The 20218-nt window shown below is 32.2% G+C and overlaps 2 protein-coding genes and 1 long non-coding RNA gene across 4 annotated transcripts in view; 2 read left to right on the forward strand and 1 right to left on the reverse strand.

Moving 5' to 3' along the window:
- The window catches only part of LOC128170925 (uncharacterized), a 35993-nt gene continuing 15775 nt past the window's right edge, over positions 1–20218 (reverse strand). Inside the window, exons 8-9 of one of the 2 annotated variants that reach the window (XM_052836691.1) lie at positions 1476–1792; positions 1–1310 (exon numbers count right to left, since the gene is read on the reverse strand). In XM_052836691.1, coding sequence (XP_052692651.1) covers positions 1249–1310; positions 1476–1792 — 379 coding nt within the window. In that variant the 3' untranslated portion in view covers positions 1–1248. The remainder of the gene's footprint in view (positions 1311–1475; positions 1793–20218) is intronic. The other variant, XM_052836694.1, reaches the window with a different exon arrangement.
- On the forward strand, positions 7701–9905 carry LOC128170940 (uncharacterized). Its single transcript, XM_052836720.1, has 3 exons — positions 7701–8427; positions 8526–9098; positions 9251–9905. The coding sequence occupies exons 1-3, from the start codon at positions 8061–8063 to the stop codon at positions 9283–9285; spliced, it is 975 nt and encodes a 324-aa protein (XP_052692680.1). The 5' UTR covers positions 7701–8060; the 3' UTR covers positions 9286–9905.
- On the forward strand, positions 11436–12917 carry LOC128170963 (uncharacterized). Its single transcript, XR_008241966.1, has 3 exons — positions 11436–11939; positions 12430–12533; positions 12896–12917. It is a non-coding gene; the product is annotated as an uncharacterized LOC128170963 (long non-coding RNA).

A 20218-nucleotide genomic window follows, 5' to 3' on the forward strand; every position in this document is an offset into this window, starting at 1 on the left:
GTCGCTAAATAATATTTTCCCCACTCATAGAGACCGGTTTTAATGACTAAAAAAATGTAGACAATCAGTATGCAAAACTTTTGTTTGAAAAATAACTTATTTAACATATCAAAGAAACATCAAACTTTAATTATACTGACATTGGCACGCAATGGTTAAAAAAACAATGTGTGTACAATTTTAATGTACAATGATTTGCTCTTGATCAATGCGTATTGTGTAAATAATGAAAACGACGCTATCCATGTGTTCAAATCCTTTTAAAAAGAAAACCAGATAAATCATCATATCGCACACCGTAAACTTAACGAACATTATATTTACTTGAATTTGACACCAGTTCATTTTTTTTCACTTTGTTCAGTTATTATTGTAAATAAATGATGCGTATTTCCAGAGTAAACCCAATATATAATATAAGCAAAAACACTAATATCAATTGCATCGCGGGTATTTATTTTTTGTATATTTACCTAAGGAATCAGGGCACCATGTAAATATTTGACAAAGTTAGTAAAAATTCTCTAAATAGTTACATGGTCTTTTTAAACTGATATGTGGCGATAACGAACCGTGTTTAAAATCAAAAGTTCAAAGAAGAAAAAAAAACAGGAATAGAGCAAACACGGACCTCTACAAAAATAGAGGTAGGATTAGGTGCCGTTACGGAGTGAGCATCCTCTGCTGACAGGTCACACCAACCGTGTGCTCTTTTTCGTAATCGGGAAAACAGGAAAATCTGTAAACAATGTCGTGAATAAATATGACCTAACAATAAAAAAGTGAAAAAGTCAGTCAGCATTCGACCTAGCAGAAGATTGCATTTCCTGACAAGGTCGTTGTGTCTACTATAGAACTTCCGAAATGATGACCAGACTAATGATGAGGCTGTTGATAATCTTGTTTTAAGATATCAGTCGCATTTAAGGACGTTTAAAATAATGTTTTTAATACATGTAACATTTAGGTATAACTTTATTGTAAAATCAAACCTTGAAGGATACAATAAATTCTTGGTGTCTATGAATGAAATTTAAATAAAATTTATTCATCTCCGTCTTAACCATTCATATCCCATTGTTTATTTGTTTTGTTAAATTTCAATGATGCAATTGAATATTGTCAATGCAAAATTGGCGTATAATAAATTCACAACGTCACAATTCAGTTTAATGTTTATTTTGATGATTCATCTTCTTATTTTATTTTAATTGATTTCACTTAAGGTTTGAAAAAGACACATATGCATTAACTCATCCCCCTTGTCTGGTAAAATCGGTTGTCTCTGTTCTTTACTCTCAGTTGTTCACCTAAATATACATCTTGATGTTAATTGAATAAAGTCCCCTAATTTGAATTATAAAAATAACTCAATATAACTACATATACAAAATACAAAGTCAAAGCAATCGTTTTTTCTCTAAAAAAAACATTAAGTAATGTTCTTATTAAAAAAACATGTAACCCTTACTAACTTTTATCGTTTAGTTTAGCTGGTGCATTTTTAATCTTTTCCGCTTGATCATCGATGAATTCAATGGCTTTAACGTTAAAACTCTTGAAAATTTTTCGAAGAACTTTGTATTGCCCAATTTTTAAACCAGCTTCCTCTTCCTCTTCCAGATACTTAAAATGGTCCTTTATTGGTCCATCTACAATTGTCGGATTTGGACAAATCAACTTGAATTGACGCGTCCAGTGGATGATATCAGTTTGCTTTTTTAAAAAGCCATCCATCAATACAGCAATAAGTTTTTCATGCAATTCTGCCTTGGTTAGCATATCGTCTGACCTAAGCAATAATAATATATTTGTTATATGCTTATTTATCAATCTATCTATATAACTATATATCTATCTATCTATATATTTATCTATCCATCAATCTATCTATCTATCTATCTATATTTCTTTCTTTCGAAATATCTATATGTATCCACTTTTCTCTCATCGATTTTTTTTTTCATTAATATTAGTTCACTGAAAATAATTTTATATTTCTTTTTTTGCTGCAACGATTCAAAAATAAAAAAATAAACACATCAAAAATAAGCTGCTGGCATAAGTCAACAGGTTCTAATAAAAAAAAAATAATAATTACAACAAGATTATCGAATCAATTTAGTTAATTAGAGCAGATTTTTAAAATAACAAGAATAAAACGAATTTTGAATCTGAATCAAATTAGACTTTTCGTCATACGATTCATTGGATGTATATTTAATGCAGTGTGAAAAGCAGCGTTGTTGTTTACTTTTTAAAACCACATTTAAAGTTTGCATCAGAATTCATTTGAATTACAATTTTTAAAAATGTCCACAAATCTTACCTTGGTATCTAAGTTGTTAAATGTTGGTTGACTTGCAAAAGAATATTTTTCTCCTAACGAGTTGCTTTATAAAAAGCAAAGCATTTCTTATGAGACCTTTAAATTTTGTTATGTTTAAGGTAATTGGTTCCATAATTTGTCAATCATAAATCGCAAACAAATGATTTGATATCACCGGTTCTTCAATCGAGACAGACGATGGCACTGTAAGTATATTTTTTTGCTTCTATTCCTTGTTTTGTTTTTGATTCAATAGCAAGTGATGGAAAATTGTATGGATGAGTACAGTTATTTGCAGCAACACACACAAATAGAGTCTCTCTCTATCTCTCTCACACACACACACACACACACACACACACACACACACACACACACACACACACACACACAGACATATATATATATATATATATATATATATATATATATATATATATATATATATATATATATATATATATATATATATATATATATATAGATAGATAAAAATTAAATAAGAAAACACGAAAAACGTTCAATATAGCTTAAGCGCTTTCATTTTAAAATCTTCAGAAGCTATATAATGTTAACATAGTAACGTGACGTCAAAAAACTTTAGCGTTGAACGGCAATGTCTATTATGACGTCATAGCTAGATTTAGCGGAAAAAAATATAATTTGCAACATAGTAGATACATGTAACATACAATTCAATACATTATTATTACAAACAGTTCAATTTGGGTTTAAAAATACGGATGAAATGTTTTTCTTTTTCTCTTCTTTGTACATTACTGTCACTCAACAGTTTGTAAAATGGAAATATTTTAAACTGTTTATTGCCGCAAGTGTCCAAATGCTCACTTAACGGTATCTGTCGATATCCCGGGGTGTTTATGTGTTGTTTGTGTACACGCACACGGGCCCGAAGTGGATTGCTTGTTTCCCCAATATAGTACTCGTTGCAGCCTGGACATGTTATAACATATAATACATTCTTAGTGTCACATGACATGTCCATCTTTACGATGAATTCTTTTCCGCTGAAGTCGTACTTAGATCCCTCTGTAATATGGTCACAGGTCCCGCATCGTGGGTTTCTACACTTAGTAACTGTGTGTTTAGTATCAAAATGGGAAGTGCACAATATTCGTTTTAGATTTTTAGGCTGACGTCTGCTGTTAATGAAGTTCACATCTTTGTAAATTTCTTTCGTGGATTGGTCGTTGATGAGGATATTATTAAACTGATGAATTATTGACGTAATGTTCATATTTCTTGGATTAAAAGTATGTACAAATGGAATAATATCAATGGTTTTTTCCGGATGTTTAGTGGCTAATAATTCCGATCTATCATACGTCCTGGCTTTACGAATTCCGTCGTCAATGAGACCTTCGGGATAACCTTGGTTAGTGAGGTAATGTTTGAGTTCCCCAAGGCGTATGTCTTGGGTGTTTTCATCGCTCACAATGGTACAAATACGTCGAGCTAAATTATATGGAATAGCAGTTTTTGTATGATGAGGGTGACATGAATTAAAATGAAGATATTGATGTGTGTCAGTTGTTTTGTAGTATATATCAGTAAAAAGTTTTGAATTATTCTTTATAACCAGAACGTCCAAAAATGGTAATTTGGTGTCACTACTTTCTAAAGTAAATTTGATGTTGGGATCAAGGTTGTTCACAAGTTGATGAAATATCTTTAAATTTTCGGCACTATTATTCCATAAAATAAAGCAATCGTTATATTTATATATATATACCTAGTATTGTATAAGCCCTGATACAATGTACACGTGTTTTGGACTAGGTGAGACAGCAACTGGAAGCTATGGCTGTATTGCATTCCTTCGGGGCTGATATTTATCAGTCTAGGGGTGTATTGCCCTAAAATGTCCGATGTTATGTGTGGTATTTGTACACAATCTTATTGTGTAAAAAATGCATGCTTATTACAATATCACAGCGTCATTTATGGTTGATTCATATTTGTTGTTATAACTGTGCAAAGCTTGTTGATGTATTGTGCATTCCACAATTGTACCGATACGGAAACATCGTAGTCAGATTTTATCAGCATTCTCCATTTTAAAACTGACTTAATTTTTTTTTTTTTTTTTGATAAAATAAAATACAATTTTGAGTAAAAGATAATACGATGTATATTGTTTTCTACCAGTTAAAGGTTTGGAATGAATTCTAATAAAAGATTTCACACGGTTCTCGCACTCTTTATTCGTAACGTTTTACACACCTTATGTGACCCGCAATTCACTACGTCGTTGTATTAGTAACAATATTTTTGTGCAAACATTTTGCTGAATGAAAAAAAAACCCTCAAAAATTTAAACTTCTATTTCTAAACTTAAAAGTTCTCAATCGTAAAGGAATAGAAAACAGGATAATTACATGTACCAGGTAACGGGAATATGCGTTGGATTATGAATGGCTGACGTGACGGGGGGGGGGGGGGGGGGGGGTCGTGTGACGTCGTCATTTTCATTGTAAAACAAAATTCGCAAAAATAAACAAAAAGGTATTGATAAAGGTAATCAATTTATTTTAAAAATTTATTTTTATTAAAATATGTTAGCAATTTTTATTTGATAAATATTGTTAATGATTACAAACGTTTTCGTCCAAGAAAAGTATTATTTTACCGTGCGTGATTTGCAGGGCTAGAAATACTTCCCCATAGTGATTTGGCGGGAAAATCAAACCTATCAAACGATCAAACGAGTACATAGAATATATACCTTACTAGGCATCATTTTTTTGGTCAATTGTACATCGGATACCTTAATGCTAAAATCGAATGAGCAGAGAGAACAATTAGAATTTTTTTTTTAATCTTACATGTACTTATATTACATTCTCTAAAAATGTTAATCTTTAAAATAATGAGAATTTGTGGTAAGTCAATTTTAGCGAAATTCTTTGGAAACTCACACAATTAGAAAACTATTATATTTATAGGAGAATACACCAAATGTAAACCATCCACGAAAAACGGCCCCTACGAATTTAATAATTCTAATTTATCTAACAGCCATTAGAAATGTAAACTAGAAACTTGCTGCCATAGCATCAAAAAGGTCTTTCTTTCTCATATAAATGCTTTATTCTGTTAAAACAATAAAGACCTTTTTTCAAATAGAAAATAAAATGGATGTAATATGCACTTTGAAGAAAACTTCAAGAACTTATTTCAATATCAAATTACAAAATATAAAAAAAGAAAAATTAAAATCATATCTGACTACTTCCTGTGAAGACACGCGGGGGTGTTAAGTAAGCATATGGGCAATTTAGCGTCTTTTTTTGACTGTTATATTCAAAATCGTGAAATTAAATAATTATTTTTAACAAGATCAAAAACTTAGTATTATCCTTTAAAATAGATGTCAGTGCAATAAAATCAGGTAGTACATTACTGCCACATTGGTTCATTATCACGTGACAACTATAATTTATAAATAGCTTACGTATATTCCTTAACATAAAATGAGATAGAACAACACTATCCCGCGGTTTCAAAAATAAAATAAACATACTAAGTGAAAGCAAAACAACTCAGTTTAATCAAAACCGCTATGTGTTTACTTATTAAAAAGTTATTTATCCGGTTCTCGTAAAACCTTCCCAACTTTTATATAGCTTGCACGGTAAACGGCAAATTGCATCAAAACAACACACAACATGGGATTCTAGCAGCACTATTCAATTTAAGCATTTATCAAACTAACGATACGTATAAAATTTCAAGTTCAATATATACGGGGTAGTGTTGTTCTAGTCGGATTTTTATATCGTAAACAACGACAGAGGAAAGCCTGGCTGAGAAATAAAAGCAAATTTACATACCTTTTAGCGAATGATTGATAAAACTTACATTTCCCCCAGTATTCGTATGTTCAATTCTCAATAAATCACACCACAATACTTTATTAGAGTTCTTAGATTAGTTATATTTTGAATATGTTTACAATGCTTTCCGATCAAATTCACACGACATTCAACTTTTAGTCATGACGTCATCAATGTGTTAATCTACGTAATACAAACTAATTTCTGGAAAAAAAATATCTTCAGTATTTTTTACTTGTTTTTGATCTACGTTTCGTTGCTTAGAAATTTAAATATGTACATAATAACTAAGATTTGTGATTTCACGGAATTACATGTAACTCAGATTCCATATGCTTCCTTAACACCCCCGCACAGAAAGTAACGATGATTCAAGCAAAGCATGATTAACAAATCAATATGCAATAGTAAATCATCCTGAAGCGTTTGGGTGTTGAATTCTTTACCGTTTTAAGATCTCATAGAAATAAGGTTTATTGTTTCGGGACAAGAAATTGATGAACGGAATTGCTCAATGAAAATAAAACTAAGTATTTCTTGACCATTTGCCTCTGGTTCATTACTGTTTATCAATAAAACTAAAACAGTGTAAGAAAAAAACAGTTAAACTTAAAAGCAATGCCATTTGTTTGAACCCTCCGGTGTGGACCGACCGAGGTGACGACAAAAAAGGAAACACGTCAAACACATCTTCTAACAAATGTTTATCATCTCTGTAAGTTTTGTGTTTTGATCACTTACAGTAACTGAGATCTGGCGGGTAAAACTTTAGTTTAAAAAAGCTACTTGGGATATTTGAGATATCTCAACGTATAAATTTCCTGTTTATTTAACATCGGGTAGATGACAGATGTTAGCATTTCCACTTATATAATGATTCTATGTAAAATAACTAAATTAGATAAAAAATAATTATTGAAATGCTTCCAGTGTCGACCGGAAGTTACGCAGAACAAAACAAAGTAGTTTAAACACAAATACATACACAGCTCTACAAAGTTTGATTGTTTAAGTCACCTTTTTGAGATCTCTAGGAGTTAGGGCTTTTAGTCTCGGGACAGGGAACGGACAAACGGAATAGCTCAATGAAAATGAAAGTTAGAAATTCTATCACATTAAACAACAGAATTTAACTGTCTATCCCTTTTATCTACAATTTTCAAAGAAAAACATCTAAACTTACACACAACTTGATTTGTTTGAATCCTACTGGTGAGGACGGGAAGTGACGGTCGATAAAATGAAGCACGTTAAACACATCTTCAATCAAATGTCTATCATCCGTGTACGTTTCGTGTCTTGATCACTTACAGTTTGTGATATCTTGCAAGTACAAAATTTATTTTAAAAAGCTACCTGAAACATTTGAGATATCTCACCGGAGAAAAACATTTTTGTTTGATCAACATCGCTTCGATGCCAAATATAAGAATATTTTCTTATATGTATATATATTCTTTTTGTTTAAAAAAAATTAAATAGGTGAATACAATTTTTTTGAATTATTTCTGGTGACGACCAGTAGTTTTAACGAACAAAACAGAATAGTTTAGATACATCTACATATATAGGTCTATCATCCCACAAAAAGTTGGATGTTTAAGTTGTTGACGTTTCTTAATGAGACAAGTGTTTCTGACGCGGGACAAGAAATGGACGACCGGAAATAATTTTTAAATAAATAAAAAAAAAAGCCTCGAGATATTATCATTTAAATTATAATATTTCTAGAAAATTCAGGAAAACCTATCCAGCCATCACTGAAAAATCCTTCCGATAAAACAAAAAGGGGGGGATAATAAAGAGAAAGAAAAACATTGCAATCACTATAAGGTCTCCGTCATTAATTACTCACAAAATAGAACATTTAATGTATGATTGTTTCAGAAGTGTTCGAATTACTTTATCGTTTTAGCTTAGATCTGTCATTTGATGAGAAGGATATACACAATAGATTATTGGCTGACCTAATTACTGGGTATTTTGGTAAAGGTGGAAGATCGAAAGAAAATTTTGTCAGGTGGAAGATGCATTTTAGAAAATACTGCCCGTTACCTACTCAGCAAAATTATAGTGTTTTGGAAAACTTTGACTATTTGGAACGAAATGGATTACTTGCTGTTGGGAAATACGATATTCTCGAAAACATTTTTCGTTTTGTTGATGAAAGGGCTTTACACAACATAAAAGATGCATGCCAAATGATCAATGCCATTAAATCAACATCCCGTGACGCTAGAGGTATGTAACTACAAAATAACATGTACATAATAATTTTTCTGAAACGATTTAGACTAAAAAATATAGAGATGACTTTCTCAAAATTGCTTGTATTCCAGTATATGGATACAATTTTATTGCTGAAATGAAAATAAAGATGCGAAGAGGATGTCCAGCTATTGAAGAACATCTGACATATATCCTCAACGATTTAGTTATTAGTCTGGAAGATGTGTTTTCACCCCATTTTCCTTTTCCACCGTTTTTCTTCACTCACCAATCTCGTAAATGTCCAATAGAAACAGGTCTTATGATAATAAAAGGAACAGAGCGCCCAGATAGGTTTCCCCATATTTGGAAAGTTATTTATAATGCTCTTAAAATCTTAACACACTTTATTTCGACCTACAACAAGGATGCTTCGAAATCATCAAAAATCATTGTTCAGACTTTGTTAATTTTTTTGTCCAATTTAAAACAGAAATACAATGCACAAAGATTGCGGTTTCTTTGGAAAGAAGCTATGGTGATATCTATTGAATTTAACAATCCGGTTGATCTAAAAGCTTTTATTGAATGTTCCTACTTGCTGAGAGAAGACACCAAATACGCATTTAACATCATATTTAGCAATGTAAACGAGTTTCAATTTCCGGTGCCATATATTGAGATAAGAAACGCATCAATATCTAGTAAGTGGCGACGATTCATCATATTTGCACATTAATATAACAAAATTACCTCGTACAATTTTGATTTGATTTTTAAGTTAATTCTATAAGTTAAATGCGATTTGTTATTGTCAATTTATACTGTTTCAATCTAATATATATCTAAATTTTAGGCATACCTTTGCAGAGTCACAGGAGTCTCTTTTAAAAGATGGAATCTTTTCAACTTTACATTTACTAAAATGAATAGTTTTAGAGAATATAGATATTATAAAGAACGTTGCATCGATATGCTGATAAGAGTTGGTTTTTGTACTCACTTAATAAATGTACATAAGTAATGATAATGGTCTTTTCATCGGAGCGTTTTTATAGCTTGCATTTAAAAAAATGACTGACAAGATGACAATTTATTTTTTTAAGTATAAATAAATTAGATTAAATAAGACCTGCTTTTCTATGAACAAATTCATGTAGTAATTAAATGCACTTTCTTGGAATTTTTCGTTGTTGTTCCTTCTTTTTTATGACAGATCCACATAAAAATAATTTATGTGGAATAAAGTTAAGAGTTGTTTCATCTATGGTTAACTGTATTGTAAAAGAAAAGCCCAAAGAATGCATCCAGACAAAAAAGAATTGGAAGAATTTTTTTTTTTAATTCAAGCACGATTTTATCTTTGGCTTTAATGTGTGCTCTTTGCATCAAAACAACATTTGGAACAATATGTTTAAATGTGTCAGAAAGCACCCTTCCTTGGAGAAATCGTCACCTAAAGAATATGTTATCATGTAAAATGTTCCTAATCGTATCCGGATATGGGTTCTCTTAGAGAACCTGTACCCTGCAGAACTTGTATTTTTCTTGTACACACAGAAACATATTGTCTAGCAATATTAAATAGAATGGAAGTTTTACCTTATAAGTGTCATTATATCTGGTACGGGTGCAGACATTTTTAAATTGTTATTTGAGATTTGATACTTGCATCACATATAACACGAATTCAGTTTGAAACATGTACAGTTCCGATCAGAACCAACCTAACACCAGAGTTACACCAACTAAACCTCGGGTTTGCTTTCCGGGTTTACTTTGGGTTTAATTTTGGAAATTATGGTCCACTCGGGGTTTACTTTGGGTTTACTTGGTGTATACTTGAGAATTATTTTTTTTTGGAGTCTGAAGTGTGAACCAGACCTTTTTTTACCTATCATCCTACTGCCTGTAATTCCTGCCCATTGTATAATCCGAATACACATGTAGCGTCTGCCTTAAGGGTATACTTCTGATCGGGGTTTACTCTCTGTGTCCACTCTGGGTTTACTTGGGGTTTACTTTGGGTTTACTCTGGTTCCACTCTAGTAAACCCAGAAAGTAAACCCAGGGTTTAATTGGGGTTTACTTTCTGTTAGGTCGGGTCTGATCGGTACTGTATTTAATAGTTACTATATGAAATAAAATTTAAATATAATTGGGATTTGTACGTTGAAACAAAGATTTTTTCTCCATTAATAAGGCTCTGTACGAATTTTTCAAAACATTTTTTTTCTTTTTTTCTCATTTGAATCACTGGAAAAATAACAACTGCATTTTATGAATATTTTCATTTCATAATCTATTTCATCAAATGACAACCCTCAATAGCATATAAATTCTTAAATATCTTTATAAATATGATTAAGACTGTCGAGTGCGTCTTATCTCCTCTTTTTTTAATTTTGTTTCAAGGACAAATTAATTTCCCTATAACTTAAACAGTTTCTCAAAAAAATAATTTAGATAAAAACCTATTTTGAAAAAAATAATGGTGTAGTGGGAGTCCCGTGTGATGTTTATATTGACGTGAACATCGACACTATTATTTATAAAGTCAGTATAAACCCCTTAACGGCCAACAGCACCTTTTGACGCATGCTGAGAGAAAACATAAGAATTTGGGCTGATTTATAATTAACCAAACTTAATTTTCTGTGCAAATTTTTTAGTTGAAATTACCATACATAAAACGATTAAGATTTTTACTGCAATTTTCGTAACGGGTATGATATTGTATGACTAAAAATAAAAAAAAAGATAGCCGCGAATGAAAATTGGTTGTTCCGATCGTGGAAAATAGATGATCTTAAAAGCGTTTTCAAAAGAAAATTAATGGCATTGGATTTAGAAAGAATCAAGAAATGTTGACGTTCTATCAGCTTTAACAAAGCGTTATAACAAAGAAAGACTATGCTGCAAATAATTGAAAAAAATAATACAGATTCCCGACAGGTTCAACAAGGTTCCAGTTTCCAAAAATAAAAATTCACGTCACATGTTGGTTGTATAGCAACAATGTAAACAGCGCGGAAAATTAACATAGCTTACCGTGACGGCGAAAGTGACAGTGAATCATCCGACGACGATTTATACAGCAGTTCTGCAAGTTCAGACATTAACGTTAATAATTCTTTGGATTCTTTTTCATCTGATACGGATGAGGATGATGATCCGAACTCCCAGATCTCCTTAGAGAGACTTTCTCTAGTCAGATCAGCGATTCTGAGGGTCCCGGTTTTTTGTCCAGCGAATTGCATCCTGTCTCGATCGCACCGTTCTCAGAAGAAACAGGTCCAAGTCACGATTTGATGCCAATATTTTGAGCTACTTCTTTCTGATGGTATCAGAGGATTTCTTTGAGAAAGTTCCCAATGAAACCAACAGGTACGCTGCTCAGAAATTCGAGAAAAGAGGTCACCGTGACGCGGATTGGTTTGACACTTCTCCTCAGGAAATCAAGGCGCATTTTTGCCTGCACATCCTTATGGGCACACACCAGCTTCTAAGTGTAGATATGCACTGATCACAAAACAAGTTCTTAGGTACAGTATAAATCATTAGAACTAATGAAGCAAAATTCATGATGAATTCGAGTAGGCTAATTACTAGTGTCAGTAAACACGCATGCATAGTAGTATGCATATATGTTCTAAACTGCAGAGTAGCAGGTGCGTGTTGAACAAATACTTCTCATGTGATTTTTTTTTGCAACACAATAAAACAAGATAATATTATAAGAAAAGAATATGGATTTTATCAATATTAACAGTATGAATACATGTTTTGATGCTTTAATTAATTTTAGTAGGCCTATTTCTATTATATAATAAACACCCTCCTCAAAATAAAAAAGAAAAACCAGCTACATGTAGGTTATATCTAAACTGTAACAACTAAATCGGTTATTCTAATTGAATCATTTTATTTTCTATGCTATTAATTATTGCATGGTTATAGTTATTATAATACTCTTTTGTTTGAGATCCTTTATATGACCTAAACCTGTATATATCTATGTAATGGGAAACCAAGGATTTAAAGACACTGAGTAGGAGCCGTTTCCGGAGATTGACCGAGTATCTACGCTTGAATGACAATACAACTCAAGGCCCTGTGGGATCTACTGAGTATGACTGGTAAATAAAAGTAACATTTTGTAGAATGCAGTTTACATAAAAGTGCATACTCACCAGTATCAAAAATGTAAAAATGTCATCATATTAGTGTTGAAACATTAGTTTTTGAAAAATAAAGCTTCATAAATGCAGTTTTTTGTACATACAAATTGAGTAACGCTAGTTAGCGAGTAATGAAAATGTGTATGCACACATCGCTGCAGTTATGAGACTGTATCTTTAAATACAAGGATCCAATGCTTTTATTTACATTTTTAAACCTCTTGCCTCTTCAGCATTATATATCTAATAAATAACTTGAAAAGTTAACAGCGTTTAACGTTTGTAACATCAAAATAAAACTAATAATTTTAACCTTTTAGTACCCTGTGTGTGTTACAGTGTTGTTCCATGCAGTATCGCTCCAAGTGTCCCATTGGTCGACAGTCAAGAAAGTACTGGAAGTACTTTATGAATTTCATCCTAGAAGTGGCCCCGATCAATACATTATTCCTTTGGAAGATGACCCCTGGTGTGGTGAAACCAAGGAAACATTATTCTTTAGATGATCTTCATGTTGATGTTGCCATGAGTCTTATTGAAGATTTTCTAACAGGAAGCAGCCTAGGCATTTAGGAAAACAACTGATCACAGCAGCAGGTTTGAGTGAGAATCACAGCATGAAGTTAGAACGACCTCGTGGACGGTGTAAATGGTGTGCAAAAGATGGCAAGAGGAAGGATGTTGTTTATGGATGTGACAAGTGTAAGGTACATCTTTGTCATGGTGCTTGTTTCCAAGCATATCATGTGCATAATCAGCTTCCAATTTAGTAATGAATGCATATGATGATCAAAGTTTGCATATTACGGTATTCATTGTTACTGTCATTTGTATCTTTATTATATGCAGCATACGTAACTGTATCTTATTTGTTATATATTTCCTTTAGAATCAATTTACTAATTAGAAACTAAGAGAGGGAAAGAAAGAGAGAAAAAGAGAGTGATACATGATAGCTTCTAATCTGAAAATGTTAGAACATAATTTAGTGATACCATATAAAGCACATGTATTATATATGAAAACCTCTATCTTTTTAGAGGTTTATGTTGCTTTGCCTTAAGTTTGTATTTCGTTAGATGGATTTTTTAGATGGTTAATAGTTTGTTATTGTCATTTTTTAGTAGATTAACAATTCTGTTGTCTTACTCAATAGAGAATTATACTCCCAGCAGATTGAAAGTTGTACATTCCCACTTTAGTTTCCATCTTGTATATGTATGATGGCACACTTATTTAGATAATTTTTTTGGAACCTATCCACACAATTTTTGTTTTTAACTGTTTATCTGCAATCCTGAAATTATTGGAAAAAGATTCATGGTATCAAGAGCAGCAAGGTTGTGTCGTCTACATATTTGGATATTTGTAGCCAAAAATTTCAAACTAGTTATAAATAGTTTTATCATCGATATCTACCTTTCTTATAGTCTTATCAAAAAAAAAAATCGGGATTCTAAAGAACAAAACGTAATTGTTTAATTTCTTTAAATTGTTCTGTTTTTGGATCAGGTTGGACAGACATGCACTGTATTCAAAAAATTGAGGTCAGTGTTTTGAAAAACGTACCAAGTTATTGGATAATGTTTCTGAAAGCTAAGCATTGCATCATTTTGTTACCACATCTATATTGATCGTCTTCTTTATGTAAAATTTGTTTATAGGAATAACCTCATGGTACCTGGCAGCTTGACTCTTTTCCTTCATCCCATTTTATACAAACAAGACTTAAAAAGTTTTTTTTATTTGCCTTTAGACATCAGCAGTGCGCAAAAAAATACTTATAGCTAAAAGGGGCATTTAAACTATCGAGATCATCAGCCCGATCAACGTTAGACTATTCTTGCTTATTAAACAATCATTTTCTTTATTTCTATCCCTTTCATGTTCCGATACATACAAATTTTCGGTCATAATGATCTCGCGCTCAAATAACTTTTGACAGGATTTTAATAGAACAAATTCCACGGTGTATATTTCAGTGTACTTTTCCAACAAGACGCTATGTCTTTATGTCTATTTCTCTATTATGTTCTTTGTGTCTTCGAAAATTACTAATTAGCTTACTGATTCCTAAGTTAGTAGAAAATAGTTTTGATATCTTTGTATTTATTTTACCTACTCTGAGATGTTTATTTCTATCCCTTTCATGTTCCGATATATAAAAATTATCGGTCATTATGTTCCCGTGCTCAAAGAGCTTTTGACAGAAATTTAATAGAAAAGAGTTCACGGTGTATATTTCAGTGTAATTATTTTACCTCCTCTAAGACGTTTTGAATTCCAAAACGGTTATTTCTGTGTTGCAAATTGATCACCTCACTCAAGACATGTTTGTTTTTAAGGATAATAAATACCTTGCACTGAACCTACTAAAAGAAGTTTTGATTTGAAAACATAATTGAAGTTAACATTGAGAAAAATTATACCTTTTTCGAAAATATTTTTTCGTGAAAAAAAATAAATCACCCGCTGTGGTCTTCAACTCAACATTTCGGTATATCGACAACGAATTATCAATTAGCAATTGTTACTTCCATACTTACGTCGGCTTGATATAACCCAGTGAACTTGAAATAAAAGATGCCACAGAGTCTGCGGCATCTGTTTCATTTTTGGATATTTTATTTGTAATGGAAATTGATGGTAATATAACAACAAAACTTAATGATAAATCCGATGACTTCATTTGTAGCCGGGCTCTGCTAAAAGCAGAGTCCTGGCTGTAGGCAGGCAAATCGCCAATATTAGAGAGGTTGAGATTTCAAACGTGTACCTGTACGTGTATGTGTACTAGGGGAATCACCTAAATTCTTCACGTATTACGTCATCAGCTTTTGTGACGACAAGGTTTCTAAACGTTCTTTAAACTTGTAGAGTGTCGTCTACACGTAAGAACAAACTTATAGCTTTTACAACAAAAATAATATACTTATTGAGTGAATATATATCTTGTGATACATTAAATAGATTTTATAGCTTTATTTGCATGTAAATTGACAATAATCTCACCTTTATTTCGAGTTAATTATGTAGATTCATGTCACAAAACTACCTTGATATTTACGTACATGTTTATATCCTACAAGTTATGAAATCTCAACTGATAATTTACAAAAACGTGTACGTGTACATCTAGGTATAACACACGTACGTGCACGTTCCCGTACACGTTTTAAATTTCAACCTCTCAATTAATATAAATATCACAACTTCAAAAGTAAACAAAAAACCAAACAGCGTCAAAGTAAAAGCTTCCACTATACCAAATAGTTACACAAAGAGCCAAGTTTTGTTAAAGGGGTTGCTATTATGTTTCTTTTTTCTGATTTTGAGAGAGTTGTCTATCTTTTTTTAGTGTTCTTATCAAAAACGTGTTTAAAAACAAGATTATGCATTTTGGACACATAGACTGCGCCTGAACTTCCATGAATTACTTTTAGTCTTTTAGACTTTTTAGTCTTTACTACATAATATGAATAAAGACAAACCAAAAGAGCCCGGCTTTCAGTACTTCAGTACTATGATTTCTATAGTCAACTTTCCTTACTTTTGTAACAAGAAACTTTCATCATCTGCAAATTGAGTTTTTTGTCGCTCAGTTAATTCGATATGCAAGATCATGCGCTTTGTATAAACAATTTCTAAGGCGAGGCAAGCTACTGACAAACAAGTTGATAAAACAGGACTAGTAAAAGTCTCGTTTGAATTCATTGTTTCGTAAGTTCTATGGTCGATTCAACGACCTTGTCAGCAAATACAATATTCCACTAGGTCGCATCCTTACTGACGTTATTCATACTAATTGTTAGACTAATTACCTAATTGTCTACGGACATTGGCCGATCACAGTTGTGTCCATATGAGGAATCCGGCAAATTTAACTATTTGCGCACGCATTGCGCCTTGCACTATTTTATTTACTATGCAATGACAACCTTATTTAAATCTTTAATTAGACATAGATTACTTTAACGGTAATCTAATCCGTTTACCCTGAAAATAAAAAAAAATATATATATTTATATACATAATGATTCAAATCACGTATTTTTCACATATGCGTAGGAATAATAGTCGGAAGTATAATTCGCCCACTATAAGTAGAGCTAATTCATGCCTTACCATTTCGGAAATCAATAAAACGGTAATATATATAGTTCAATGAATGTTGCGTATATTAGAAAAACAGAGCTGACCAATGATAGTTCATGCCGATTATTCCTATAAAAGGAATACTTGTTCACCGATTGCGACAAAGAGTACGTCGCGGGTGTGACCGGTCGGCGGAGGATGCTCACTCCTCCTAGGCACTTAATCCTACTTCTATTTATTTGGAGGTCCGTGTTGATCTGCTTCGAATTTGTATTTCGTCTTATGGATTTTTGACATGGTTCACGGTTTGTTATTGTCATTCTTTCATCGGAAACTACAAGCACCTTGTTTATCTTAAAATATTCAAATAATCCCCTTCTAATTGACGGATTTTAGGAAAAAAATTGACAAGAACATTGCAAGAACCCAACAAATATTTGAACAAATTAAAGTTTAAAATATTCATTCATTTTTTACGACAACACATAAAGATGTCGATGGTCGGGGTACCCGCCGCAAACACAAACATTAGCATTTACTTACAAAGTGTTGCTTGACCTACAGTGAATAATAAAATAAATCAAATTATATATGCTCATTTTGCTTTTTATTGTGACTAGATCTTGTACAAGTTTCACTTATGTTTTAGCTAAAACACGAAAGTATTACAATTGTCTTTACCAAGCCATAGAAACCTGACTACGTCGGCATAATGAATTTAGACGTCAAGGCCGTGCAGCGAATTTCATCAAATTGGTGAGAATCTTGGATGAAGATCTATTTAGGCCAAGCAAAAGCTTAAAAAAAAACTATACAATGGAAAGGAGTTAAAAGCTTCAGTTATTCGAGCGTTTTGGCTTATTGCTTAACCAGAATGAAAGCAAAAGGATTTTAAAAAATGTACTTCTTACACACCAACTGATGTCAACACTTGTAAAAAAAAATGTACAAAATGACAGTTGTAGACGTTTCACAGCAATTTGACTTTTGGGAAGCAATCACTCAAATTTTGTGAAACAAAAACCTAGAATGGAGAGAATATTAAAATGATACCTTTATAAAATTAAAACACAAGATAAGATAAAAAAAATTATTGATATCTTCTGTTCGTTAGAAGGTGTTAAAGGTAGAGGAGAAAGGTAACGTGCTAAAATGACGTTAGGGATATTTTGCCGTTGCTCTTTGTCACTGGAAATACGTAAGTTTGTCAGTTTACAAGGGATGATCCCATGATGTATGATGGACTAATTTCCACATTATTAAAACGTATTCTAGTTTATTTAAGAAATAAAGTACGAGTTTTTGTGAATGTTGCAGAATAACCTTCGAGGTCTAGAAATGTTGTTTTGAAATATAAAAGCCGAGGCGTTGGCCGAGGTTTTTGTATTTCAAACAACATTTCGAGACCGATTAGGTTATCTTGCAACATTCTCGATAACAAGAACTTTATTTCTATTCTACTACCAGCCCAGTATTTCGACAGATCGTTTCTCCTACAGAGAGACAATCTAGCTCATTTTGAGGGCTGTTCCGTGTAACCCCAATGGTTTTGTTAATAATGTTAACATGTGTATCGATCAACGGAATTACATGCAGACGACAGAATTTTTCTGTGGATTTTTGTTACTCTTCACTTATTTATAAAATATCTTTGAATCATGTTCCTAATACTTTAAGGGCAATTTATTACGATTATTACTACTAAACGTTATATATTTTATGTAAAAACACGCAGTGAAAATGTGTTAGGGAGGTCCTACGAACAGCCGCATTGATCTCTTATATTTAACATTTGATGCAATACACATCGTTTTGACAGGAACTAACACTTGAAATTGACATAATTTTAAAAAATTACGATTTGAAGTTGTACTTTCATTATCAGTGCCAGACAATAGGTATTTCTGATTTAAAAATTTACTGATGACGTTCGTGGTATATTGGAGAATAATGTCCGCAGCATTTCTTTGATCTCTGTAACAACTTTAGCAGAATTATTTTCAACGATGTATCTGTTTTTCAAAAAATAAGTAAATAGCCCAATATTTTTCGAACAGCCCTAGTTAATTTTTCTACAAAAAAGTTTGCCCATTTGAATTTTTATATATTGTAACGGTAATAGATTGGTTGTTCGGTAACATCAAAGAGATGTATCTAAAGAAACTAGAGACGACTCTCCCAAAATGCTGTTTACCCCTTTGACGGGTGAAATGACCCAATGTTATACAAGGACGCGCTGAGAATTTCTCAGAGAGATTTGATCTAAGAACTGAAGAGGATGGACGTCCAAGAAGAAGAAGCAAAAGAAAGAGAGCAAGGATTGAAATAAGTAGCACCAGTGGTTTGAGAAGTCGAGAGGAATTGTGGTGGGGCACCTGGAGAATTAATCCTGAATAAGGGTGAAATAACCTGGTACTCCACGAACACAATAAGAACTCTGGCAAGAAACACGGTGCAGGTTGGACCAATAACACACACACCTCGTCCTATATGAATTATTTTGTTGCAGAGAAAAGAAAAATTGCTAATATATATAATACCCTATTCTCTTGAAAAAAAAACTAGTAGATAAGACGTTACAATATGATTTGATTTTTTTTCTGCAGTGATCACTTAAAGTCTAAATCGAGAATAATATATTTATATTTTAAGTAAAGAACACTTGTATATAACAAAATACTTGACCTAAAAGGTCGGTATTGGTTTCTGTCTTTACAAAAAGCATATCAGTTTCCGCTCCACGTCTTGATTTTAAGCCATAGGTAGTAAACTCTTAAATTGTAGTTTTTATTATGTCTAGTGATTAAAAAAAAGTTTTACGGTCGTTGAGCAGTATTATTATTGGAAAGATATTTTTAACTCTATCACCATTCATATTTCTTAAGTTTACTTTCTATAATACGATATATGTTATTTATATGCGTGTATTTACAACAAAGGGCGTGTTAACAATTATTAAAAGTCTGGCGTGACGCGATTTCAAAGGCAGCAAATTGCCATGCCAATTTATGACGTATTTCATCGTAGGGAATTTCAGGGGTGTGAAAGGTTTCATCTTTAATGTGCCGTATATAGAAAAAAATACTTTGTTTAGCATTATTACAGATTTTGGCAATCCTATACTTTATCTGAAAGGAGGGAGAGGGATTCCAAAATTGTATCTATATTTCTTCTTATCGTTTCAACAAGAGGCCCATGGGGCCACATCGCTCACCTGATCAACAATGGGCGTTCAATAGATATTGTGCTATATGGCCCTCGGTAGAATAATAAAAAAATGAATATTGTAAAGTATTCGATATTACACTTATTTTTGCATACACGTAATCTTTGACATAGTAACTTCATGAAATACTGTTTTTACACAGAATAAGAAAATCCTAAGATATAGAACTAAATATTTGGTAGGGGTACACTGTTATATAACTTCTAATTCCCTGTATTTTCGTTCTGTCCCCCTCCCCCACTTAATAAAGCGATCAAAATCTATCAAAGCATATAGGTACATATTCTTCCTCAACTACTTACTAGTTATTGTATTTTTTTGA

Source organism: Crassostrea angulata, chromosome 2 (genome assembly GCF_025612915.1).
Source record: "Crassostrea angulata isolate pt1a10 chromosome 2, ASM2561291v2, whole genome shotgun sequence".
Classification (NCBI taxonomy): domain Eukaryota; kingdom Metazoa; phylum Mollusca; class Bivalvia; order Ostreida; family Ostreidae; genus Magallana; species Magallana angulata.